The following is a 12290-nucleotide window of genomic DNA, read 5'->3' on the forward strand; positions in this document are numbered from 1 at the left end:
TGCCTACCAAGTTTGTGCAAATAAAAGCCCTTGGGTTAAAATGGCCCTGCAACGTTGGGGGGGTGGCTATATACAGGTGAGCGACCTCAGGGCCATCATGGCCCTCTTGTTTTAATTTCTGTGCCTGTAGCAATTTTGCTTAGGTAATGTTTCTCTGACATTATAAATCAATTCAATATGAATGTATATAGACATATAGGCAAAATCAAAACTGTTCAATAGAAATTCTTTAAACTTGGCATGATGTTAGAATATGATAACAGAAACATTTTAAGCAAAATTAAATTCATCTATATGTCTATACGAAAACGTTCTTAAAGAACAGTTTGATAGGAATATGTATTAAAATTCAAGAAAAATTTTGGATTACCATGTTTTCATGTGTACCTATCAATGTATAAAAATTTGTTTTACGGCCTTGTCAAGCTTTTCCGCTGTATATTTAAGGGACATTAAGGTCAAAGTATTTAATTTAACAGCCAACATTACAAAGCCTGATCATACCTGAGGGCTTTGCTTAATGACATTGAAGGCATTGCTGCTTACATTCAAAAATGATAAGCCAGTGTTACAGCAATGCCACATCTGGTTGGACTGAATAGATGTTAAGACTGGCATGACACTGTATATACTGGTGGAAAAGGCTTGTCACTTGAGGTTACAGAAAGTTAAGAATTTATATGCCTAGGATAGCTAATAAATATACATTGAGATCTGAATTTTAGCTTGACTATTTGAAGAATAGGGAGAGATATTGTACTCCCCTAGGTGTTAGCGTCACATTGATATACAGGCTGGCCGGGCACTATATATACTTATGGCAATGGCTTATCACTTGAGGTAACAGAAGGTTAAGGATTAATATGCCTAGGATAGATCATACATATACATTGAACTCTGATTTTTAGCTTGACTATCCGAAGAATAGGAAGAGATATTGTACTCGCTCAGGTGTTAGCGTCACCCTTCTGTTAAGTTTTTGCATGCAAGTTGGTATAATTGCAAAATCTACTGAATGAACTGGATTGAAACATGTATTTGACAGCATAATAGGAGGTCACTGTCCAAGGCCCATAACTCTAACATGGATTTTGATAGAATTGTGCACATTTTTAGCTCGACTATTCGATAAGAATAAGTAGAGCTATTGTAGTCACCCGAGCGTCGGCGTTGGTGTCCGCGTCGGCGTAACCACTTATGTTAAAGTTTTTGTAATAGTTCAAATATTTTCAAAGTCCATTGACATATGGCTTTGAAACTTGGCACACTTGTTCACCATCATGACCCCAACCTGTAGACAGGAGGAGGTAACTGTATCAAGCATTTTGACAGAATTATGCCCCTTTTTCGACTTAGAATTTACGTTAAAGTTTTTGTAATAGTTCAAATATTTTCAAAGTCCATTGACATATGGCTTTGAAACTTTGCACACTTGTTCACCATCATGACCCCAACCTGTAGACAGGAGGAGGTAACTGTATCAAGCATTTTGACAGAATTATGCCCCTTTTTCGACTTAGAATTTACGTTAAAGTTTTTGTAATAGTTTAAATATTTTCAAAGTCCATTGACATATGGCTTTGAAACTTGGCACACTTGTTCACCATCATGACCCCAACCTGTAGACAGGAGGAGGTAACTGTATCAAGCATTTTGACAGAATTATGCCCCTTTTTCGACTTAGAATTTACGTTAAAGTTTTTGTAATAGTTCAAATATTTTCAAAGTCCATTGACATATGGCTTTAAAACTTTGCACACTTGTTCACCATCATTACCCCAACCTGTAAACAGGAGGAGGTAACTGTATCAAGCATTTTTTCTTACTATCAAGCACTAAGAATAGTCGAGCGTTGCTGTCCTACCGACAGCTCTTGTTCAACTTCTTGAAATTCTACATTATGCAGGGTTTTTTTCTATCAAGCACTGAGATTAGTCAAGCATACTGTTCTACTATTTTCCATTCCTGATTTTTATAATTTATTTTTTAAAGACAGTTGAATCCAATGTTTAAAATGTTTACCTTTGGTATTTTACAAAGCATTTCATTAGCTAAAAGCTTAGGGTTTTTTAATCAATATTCATGAATTGTTTTTCCAGATTAAGCATTTACAGAGTGAAATTGTACAGAAAATGTTTTTTTTATCCAAAGATTTTACTAAAAAATAATCATGAAAAATTACTGCTCCAAAGTGTATGTTTTCTAGAAATAACTAGTTTTGTGTGTTTATTTGATGTCAAATTACTTGGTGCATGCATAAGATATACATTTTTAATATGTTAAGCTGACATTAGTTCACTGTCACAAGTGGCATCACAGTGGTGATGTTGTCAGTGTCTAAGATTTGATTTAGACCAACAGAAAATGAGATTAGCTGACATCCATTGTTTATCATGGTAATTCTTATTTAGAAAGCACATCTCAGACAATTGTACAATATTTGAATTGTTATTGAGGTATATTTTTTATTGTTGTTAAGAAATATACAAAATGTTAAGGAGACTTGTTAAGTCTTATTCAATTTATGTAAAATAATGTAAAGTTTACAGTTTACGAGGTTTGTTTGGAAAGTTTGTATACTTTCTTAATATTCTCAATAATCAGGGAAACTTTTTATATTTTAAAACTTTATATTCATAGAATTCAACATCTTTTACATTTAATCTTTAAAATTCTATTCTATACTTCAGACAGATGTAGGTACTCAAACATCTAATTTCAACAATATTGATTGAATATCTTTAGATGATGTAAAATTATACAAACTTTCTGAACAACCCTCATTGTATATACAATGTATACAAGAAAATTGTTTTGCAGGTATATTATATTTTTTGCTCTATGTTTCATGAAATCTCAATATTTTATCTAATGCTGTTTGCAACTGTAAGATCTGTTATTACATTGTATATTTAAAATCTAGTCACTTTTGAATCCAAAGAACTCATCTTTTTAAGTTTTATATTAATATATTGAGGTGTGTGCCTTTGTCAACAAACTTAAATAGGTCTTATTTACGTTTTTACACATCTTCTCTTGTTTAAAGAATGCAAATGAAGTGCCATCATTTGTATAACTTTTTGCTTGTTTGATATCTTTGAATGAATAACAGAAGAAATGAGTATACTGTTGAAAACCTAACTTATGTGTATAGTGTTTGTCTGATTGTCATCAATTTTAAATAATAAACTTGAAACAATATCATATAGTATAGTTTTTACTGTAATATTGCAAATGAAAACCACCAATTTTCATGTATTTTCTTTACTCCATGAGTAACTTTTGGAAAAAGGTTTAATGGAATACATAGATAAATCTTAAAAATGGTTAGGAAATTGCTCAAGTTGTTGCCTATAATAATGAGACTGAATGTTGTGTAGATATTTTATCTTTTTATGCCCACGGGCATATTGTTATTTAATCTTCCGTCTGTCTGTCCGGGCAAATGGGAGGGCATTTGTTGGGTACCGAGAACAATAGGTAACAGTAAATTCTATTCATTCGGATGGTATTTTTGTGTACTTTTATGGTCTTACTGTGTACTTTCAAACAAAAATACCCAATGAATGTCGTCTTGTTCGCCCATCCGTCCGTCTGTCTGTTAATACGAGGTTAAACTAGAACGGCAAGTTCGATTTTTCTTACGTTGTACCTGTACCAATGGCTTCATAGTTTACTCACTTTCTAACCAATATAAAGTACATGATCTAAGCAAGTTACATAACTATGGCTTCCATATTTACCAAATAATTACCCTTTTCAGTCATTAGAAAATGAAAATGGATACCAATGGCTTTATAATTTCCAAACTTATCAATACAATGTATTGCTAGGTTATATAACAGTGCCGTTCATTTTTTCCTGGTTATTTCCCTTTTTTCATTTTGAAAATAGAACCTTGTCTGGTTAAGCTTTTCCGGCAAGTATGATTAATCTTCAATTTCACCTAATTGCTTAATTTATTTAATGATATCTTTCATGTTTAGTAGGTTGATACTTTGAATGATCCTCTAAGGAGTCTCTAGGGTTAAGGTCACTTGTTAAAAAATTAAAGTTAAACATTTTTGCTCATACAGCCTTCATTTTTATATGTCCGAAAGAATGTCGGCGAATTATGTTATATTCCCTGGCCGTCCATTAGCAATTTGGTTTCCAGAGCATAACTAAAGTTCCTTTTGACCCACAGTATTCAAACTTCACAGAATGATTGTCCATTATAAGTGAAAGACCCCTATTAATTATAGGGTCACAAGGTCAAAGGTCAAGGTCACTATTACCTAAAAACTGAAAATGGTTTCCAGAGCATTACTAAAGTTTCATTTGCCCCACAGTATTCAAACTCCATAGAATGAGTGTCCATATTAGGTAGAAGACCTCTATTTTTATGTGGTCAAAGGTCAAGGTCACTTTAACCCTAAAAGTGAAAATGATTTCCGGAGCATAACTTTAGTTTGGCCCACAATATTCAAACTTCATAGGATGATTGTCCATACTAGGTAGAAGACCCCTATTGATTTTGGGGTCACAAGGTCAAGGGTCAATGTCACTATTACCTTAAAACTCAAAACAGTTTCCGCTCAATAGCTTAAGTATTAATCAACCTACAGCTGTACAATTTTATAGGATGAACAGCCGTGTCCAATACATGACCCCATTGATTTTAGGGTCACAGGGTCAAAGTTCAGGGTCTTAATGATCTTTACACTGAAAGTTGTAGTTTCTGGAGCATAACTATAACGTGATGGTGGTGCTTTGAAAACAGCAACTGTATAAATATGAAGGTTCTTCAGCTATAAAAGATTGCTTTTTGAAGGAGGTAATACTGTATTTAATTCCCATGTCTTACAAATGTTTCATCCTTACTTACAAAAAAGCACTTTCGAGCATATAATGCTCCGACTAGCGATGCTCTTGTTAAGTTGATGTCTTTCATATTTAATACAAACATGCCAAGGGAGGTCCTCCTTCTTTGGGTGATGTAAGGGGTCATTTAAGTCAAGGTCAACAATGTCACAATGTTTTTTTTTTACATTTAACGTAATTCTATTAACAGATAATCATATATATATGATAGGAACATTAAAATGAGGTATTTCCCTTTTGGTGTTGGGTCAAGAATACCAGTGCTAAAACATTTCTATACTTTTGCTCATACAGCCTTTATTTATTAACAGAAGGTAATTTGCATGCTATTCTGTAGGGATCAGAGGTTCAATGACACTGGTGCTAAGAATATATTTTTACACTTTTGCCCATACAGCCTTAATTTATTGATAGATGTATTTCATATCTGATAGAATGATAACTTGCATTGTATTCCTCCTTAAGATGTAGTTAAGAGTAAGTTGGGTCTAGGTCATCAGTGCTAAACAAAGTTTTTTAAACTTTTACCCATACATCCTTTATCTATTGACAGATGAAATTCATATTTGAAAAAAAGGAAATTTTCATTTTCCGTTAATTATCTCCCAAACAGTTGTACATATTCAACTCAAAATTAAAATATGGATATGTCATAAGAATACACTAGTCAAGTTTGAATTTGGTCATGGTTTGATGAAAGCTGACAGAGAAATCCCTCTTTAACTTGAAAAAATCAGAAAGTTCTAGTGTTCATTATCTCCCCTATGGTTGAACACATTTAACTCCAATTTGACATATACATACATCATAGGAATGCGCAGTTCATGTTCGAATTTGGTCGTGGTTCAATGATTTTGGACAAAGTTATCTCTCTTGAATTTTGAAAAAAATTGTATTTTTAGTTTCAGCACTCATACTTTTGTAGAAATGTATGTAGTCATTATTTTGGCTACAAATATGCAATATGCAATTTACAAAAGATAACACTGAATAGTTTCAGTACCTTGAACACATTGTTTTCTCGTTTAGGGCAAAAGCATTCTTTTACTTGGGGACCATATGCCGCTTTTCATGGAATGGCACTACTGTGTCACATTGAAGGTTCCATGATAACCGCCGTATGAACACATCTGCGGATGTTTCTAAATTCAAAATTTCACCAGTTTCGTGTTAAATGTTGAATTCTGATTAAGGGGGCGTGGACGGTAGTTTGCACATTACAGTACCGTCCATGAACAGGCTCAATCAAACCGAGCCTACAACATATTCAATTATGTTGTGTTGGACTTTCTTTCGCGATTCTTGCTTTCTCTATTTGTATAAAAACGGTTTGTGTTTACATGGAATAGTTTTAGGGGCTTTGAACTTAAAATGAAAGAAATAGTTTGTGCAAACAAATTTGGAACTAAATATAGTAACATCTGAAATTTGGCTGCATGCGGGGGCATCCGTGGCGTGACAACACATTTCTAGTTTCTAAATAAAACAATTCAATTACTAAGAGAAAGTCTAAATATCATTACCTGTTTGTTTTTTAGCTCACCTGTCACAAAGTGACATGGTGAGCTTTTGTAATCGCTTTTCGTCCGGCGTTCGTCCGTCTGTCCGTAAACTTTTACTTTAAACGACATCTCCTCATAAACGGCTAAGCCAATTTCATCCAAACTTCACAGGAATGTTCATTTGGTAGTCAACTTTAAAAATTGTTAAAAAATTTTAACTCCAAGCAGAACTCTGGTTGCCATGGCAACCAAAGAAAAAAAACCTTAAAATATCTTCTTTTAGAAAACCGAAAGAGCTTGAGCTTAAATATTTGGAATGAAATATCTTCTAATTTGGCCCCGCCTCGGGGATCATTGATTTACTTATATGTATATAGTGAAAACTTAAAAAATCTTCTTTTAAAAGGCCCAAATAGCTGGAGCTTAGATTTTAAGCATGAAACATCTTCTAGTGGGTGTCTACCAAGTTTGTTCAAATAAAAGCCCTGGGGTCAAAATTGGCCCCACCCAAGGAGGTCATTGTTTTTCCCTATATGTATAAATTAAAAATTAAAAAAATAAATAAAAAAGAGCTAGAGCTAAGATATTTAGCATGAAACTACCATTTTTGTTCAAATAAGGGCCCTAGGGCAAAAATTGGCCCCGCCCTGGGGATCATTGATTTACCTTATATTTTTATAGTAAAAACGGACAAAAAAATTCTTCTAAAAAAAAACCAAAGAGCTAGAGTTTAGATAATAAGCATGATCTTTTAGCGATTGACTATCAAGTTTGTTCAAATAAAAGCCCCTGGGTTAAAATTGGCCCCGCCCCGAGTGCCAGATACAAGTCAGCGATTTCAGGGCCATCATGGCCCATCTTGTTTCCTCTATGTAGTTAAAGTTTCATTTCCCTATTTTCTATTAGAGAGTAAAATAATTCAACCTGAAACATTAACTTTCGGGTCGAGTTGACTAGTATACCTATGTTAATAAATAGTGACTGGTGGTGTCATCCTGACAAACAGTAAACATGTATTATTATCAAAATACTGAGATTATGTAATAATCCATTTTTTAAGATAAGTAAATAAAAAAGAAAGATCACGATTCCGAAAGACAGTCATAGGCAAATTGTATCACAAATTAATGGATGGATTATCACCAAACATGGTCTGTAGCATTCTTCAAGGTTTCTTTATCACGTTTGCTCAAATTAATTTTATTTGCCTCATTTAAGGGCCACTTGAGCTGAAAATGGAAAAGATCACGCAGCGTGAGTCGATATGCTTAACTGACATGTACCATATGAACAGTAACAATGAAATTGGGACATTTGTGAAAGGTTCCTATCATTTTTACTATGAAGAAAAAACAATTAGTGTCGGGGAAACTTTATATCTAGAGAGGCAAGTTGAAGTTGAGCTGGACCTGTCTTTCGACAAGTTCATTTGAAAACATATTTCTATCACTGAATAACAGTTGTTTCTGGCAAGCGATTCAGGGCCATCATGACCCTCTTGTTAGACTTTTATTTTCCTTTGCTTCTGTTGGTTTATTTGCAAAAGTCTTGTTTCTTTGATTACATTTTGCTACTTTATTGACATTTAATTTCACAGTCATTTCAAAAGAAGAAAAATAATATTCGTTTATGCGTAATGGGCCTTTGATTTTTATTATTAGAATAAAAGGAGGAAAGCACATACTAAAATTAGTACACAACTCAGTAATAGAAATGAAACAATCCCAAAATCGATTAAATTTAACATTTATTTCACTCATAAACACCATCTCATTTACACAACATACGATTGAGAAAAATATATAAATTTTGGTTTAAATCATAATGCAAGAATAGAATGTACATGATAAGTCAAATAAATCTCTACAACATAATTCATGTACGTATATTCACAATGAATTAATCAAAACAAGCATCATTAAATATTGTACATGTATATACTTGTCACAATCAAGTTATTAAGTGTCTGCGTTTTTCTTATTACATTTTATGTTAAGATATTGACTTTTACACATGAATCAGGATGTTCTTTAAGTAGTTTTATTCAGATATTATACACTTCAATGTTGTCATCTTTGTATCTGTATATATACATCCTAGTCATATGTTGACTACAACAGACTGTCATAATTCCCTTTTTTCTACTATCAGCTTTTACAACCTCTCCTATCAGCTCACCATCACTTGTAAACTGTAAAACGTTATTGGAGCCATATTCAGATACCAGCACACTACCTGCTTCAGTGAGATAACAACACCTTGCCCCATTTAATTGTGCATCATTTAATGGTGTAATAACCTGACCATTGTTGTCCAGTACTATCAATCCATTATAGAGGTCAGCAACATAAATCCTCGTAGCATCCTTACTGACAGCTATACTGCGTATGTCAGAGAACAGTTTATGTCCGGACTGATCCCTACTGAACTGATTAAGCTTCCTGCCAGATAATGTATACATATAAACTGATGTGTATTCATCTGAAATATATAAATTAGTGTTTGCAAATGCAAGACCATAACAGTCAAAACCAGTGTTTATCTTATTTGTTGTTTTCATTTTTCTTTCTAGAGAAATGAAATGAACTTCTTTTTGTGATGAAACAGTTACTGCTACTTGTGCATTATTGATCATACATACTTGCCATAGACTTCTAGGTAGATCATAGTCGTCTGTGACAGTATAGTTATAACTGTGCAACCGTTTAAGCTTTTTGTTATTGTTATCAGCTATAATTATTGTACCGTCATCCATACAGCAGGCACTGCTGATATTACAACTGGTTTTATCAGTACTAACTTTTACATTATATGATTGATTTCCTTTAATCTGAAATAAAGGGCCAGTAGTCTTAGTAAGTTTCTCTGATAGTAAGCCTATTGTCTTCTTTTGTTCTAACTGTGTAACAATTGTTCTATCAGGTTGAAAATCTATGCCTTCCACAGGACTTTTAAATTTTGCATCTTCTATATATTTGTTAGCAACATTTGCAGCATCCTCTGCAATCTTAACATAAACAAACAGTTCAGATTGAATTATGTTTGTAGATGCTAATTTGTCATTAGCTGATGTAATCATGGACTTGTTTGTCTTCAAGACTTTTGACTTTATCTTCTATCTCATCAATAGAACTTTTCTCCAGCTTGTCAAGATGGTCATTGATTTCTTGCCGGAATTTGCTAATAGTTGACAGTATTTCTGCTTTCCTCTCTAGCAGCTTTTGTTTATCCTGTTTAAATTTATCAGCTTGTTTAGCAAGGGTCTTGGCAATGTTCTTGAGTTTTGTTTGAATTTCACTGGATGCAACTTGGTAAGTATTGTTTTGAATAAATTCTGGTATGTAGAATGTGTCCTTGCATAATCTGGAAAACGAATTTAGACAGTTTATTTATATAAGGCTATGAGACGAGTGAAGAGATAATGTTTTATTCTCTGTGACATATCAGTATTTAAGACAGAATATTATGTTAAGACTTTTTACTACCTATTAAATATTCAATACATTAAAGTTATGCCCATCCAAATGCATAGCCATCGAAATTTACCTATAAAGAGAGCGGGCAGTCTATTTATATTTCTGACAGATTTATGTGTTTTATGCTGAACAATTTCTAATATTAACTGTTTGTCAAACACCATTATAACAGTCTACCATGTGAAATATATAGTAAATTCAGCTCAACTTGATGAGCATAATTTCACTTTAACTGAAAAAACCTATGTTTATATATTGAATTTTACCTATGATCAACTACCATACATGTAGAACATCCAACATTATCGTGGTTTTGAAAGTACATATCAATGTGTTTATGACTGTGTCTGTCACATCTCTCTGTTGGTGCCCTCGGCAGACCTTTGCTGGTTCCTGATTTAACTTGAGATTTATCCAACACCTTGTGACCAGCACACAGAGGCACTTGACCATGTACTTGAACACAAGTTATACAGAAATAATCCTTACAGTCTACACAGAATTTTTCACCTTCAGTGTTTTTCCCTTTGTTTTTACACATTGAACATAATACATCAAATATTTCATCGGAAAGAACATCCTTATCTATATGTTCACTTGTGGCCATTTTGTAGAAATTTTATCCATATGTGTAATCTGAACTGATCTATTCACCAATAAAGCTGTCTCATTTTCGTTTCAGAGTCATTTTAAAACATTATTATTACAACAACATTTAATCACAGTTCTGAAGTGTTACAACTATTATGATATTTAACTTATTCCTTTCTATGTGAAATTATTATCTCAAATTTTGCCGGTTCACACTACTAAGTTTGCAAATGAAATAAAAACGCTCATATTCATTGCACGTAGAATTTTTATCTGTTATTAAAATGTCAGTTCAAAGTTCACAGCTGAATTCCAAATTGATAAACCTTATCAAAATATGCAATGTTAAGTGTTTACTCAATCAGAGATGTTATATTTCTGGTCTTTAAAGATTGTTTAGCACGACATTATTGTTGTGCTTGTGTCAATTTAGTTCTTTCTATTCGGCTATTGTCTTGTTGGGTGGTTCCAATATTCCTCACTTGAATACTGTTGAATAACCCCTAGGATATGAGGCCTGATTTTTAAAATTGTCTTTTGATGTATTATCTGTGATATGCAGGCTTCATAACCTCTTATCCCCTTTAAAAGAATATCCATTTTATTTTGTTTCGCCCATTGTTTTCTCGTTAAGGACACACGCAGTTTTTTAATAGGGACCATATGCCGCTTTTCATGGAATGGCACTAACGTGTCACATTGAAGGTTCTATGATAACCGTCATATGAACACATCTGCGGATGTTTCAAAATTCCAAATTGTACCAGTTCATGTTAAATGTTGAATTCAGCTTAGCCGGTGCTAGAGGGCATGGACAGAAGTTTGCACTTGGTTTAACATATTTATTTTTTTGATGCGTTAATTTAATGTCGCTGCTGGAAAGCCCATATGGGCGACCGTACACTCCAGTCGGGCCATCCAAGAGCGTCCCGCCGAGATTTTTCGTCGATTTTTTTCCAGCTTTATTGGAAGAGGAAGACCCCAGGTGCCCCTCCAGACATTATTTCAGGCACGAGCGGGCACCTGGGTAGAACCACCGACCTTTCGGAAGCCAGCTGGATGGCTTCCTCACATGAAAGGTTTAACATAGGTTTAACATTATGATATTAACACCCGGAAGAAAATAATCTGAACAATTTTAAGAAAAAATTTCTTTCCATAAAAAAATAATGTAACCGAAAATGATCAGCACGGATCACAGGTTAAAAAGGCTACCTTTATATTTCAGTGGTTATCTTTACAGAAATGTATAAGTAACATTTTGATTTCTAATCTCAATTAATGTATGGTTTGTGATAAAAGTACAATTGACATTGTTAAATAAAAATTGTTTATCTTTGTTATTCAAGCTCAAACAATATGCCAATTCTGCAAACTCAAAGATTTTAAAACAAGATGACATAGGATGTTTATGAAGTAAAAATATTATTATTGACAGACTTACAAATTCGTAAGCAAGCAGCGTATTATTTTCAAAAAGAAATTCATTGGCAACTTAAAGGGAAAAATTTAAGCAGGCCGATCAAATTATAGCCCTGAGGTCAAAATAAGCTTCGCTCCAAGGGGTCATTGATTTTCCTTATATATGTATATAGTTTAAAATCAAAATATCATCTCTGAATTGACAAAGGCTAGAGGTAAGATATTTGGCATGAAACATTTTGTAGTGCACCTCTACCAAGATTGTTCAAATTATTAGTACTTGTGTCATAATTGGCTTCGCTCCAGGGGTTCATTGATTTTTGTAGAGCCCGCTTGCGCGTATGTGTATAGGTCGGTGTATGTGCGTCTGTGCGTCCGTCCGTCAGTCTGGTCATAGTGAGGCAGAGTGTGGCACAAAAATTTCAGGTGTCTGTGG

General features: G+C 33.6%; 1 protein-coding gene across 1 annotated transcript; it reads right to left on the reverse strand.

Moving 5' to 3' along the window:
• Positions 1–8409: 8409 nt before the first annotated feature.
• On the reverse strand, positions 8410–10668 carry LOC132754122 (uncharacterized). Its single transcript, XM_060745061.1, has 3 exons — positions 10108–10668; positions 9449–9728; positions 8410–9372 (listed from the first exon to the last, which is right to left on the reverse strand). Exons 1-3 carry the CDS (start codon positions 10446–10448, stop codon positions 8410–8412), a joined length of 1584 nt encoding a protein of 527 aa, XP_060601044.1. The 5' UTR covers positions 10449–10668.
• Between the last annotated feature and the right edge of the window lie 1622 nt (positions 10669–12290).

The sequence above is a fragment of the Ruditapes philippinarum genome, unplaced genomic scaffold, assembly GCF_026571515.1.
Source record: "Ruditapes philippinarum isolate M1 unplaced genomic scaffold, ASM2657151v2 ctg1911_1_1_1_1, whole genome shotgun sequence".
In the NCBI taxonomy this organism is placed as follows: Eukaryota; Metazoa; Mollusca; class Bivalvia; order Venerida; family Veneridae; genus Ruditapes; species Ruditapes philippinarum.

Bases quoted from the DNA above. Each gene is read 5' to 3' on its own strand.
- LOC132754122 (XM_060745061.1), bottom strand. From the start codon at position 10,448: ATGGCCACAAGTGAACATATAGATAAGGATGTTCTTTCCGATGAAATA. The intron at 9,729-10,107 runs GTAAAATTCAAT...TTCGTTTTCCAG, and splicing joins TGTATGGTAGTTGATCATAG to ATTATGCAAGGACACATTCT. The intron at 9,373-9,448 runs GTCCATGATTAC...GTTTATGTTAAG, and splicing joins AAAGTCTTGAAGACAAACAA to ATTGCAGAGGATGCTGCAAA.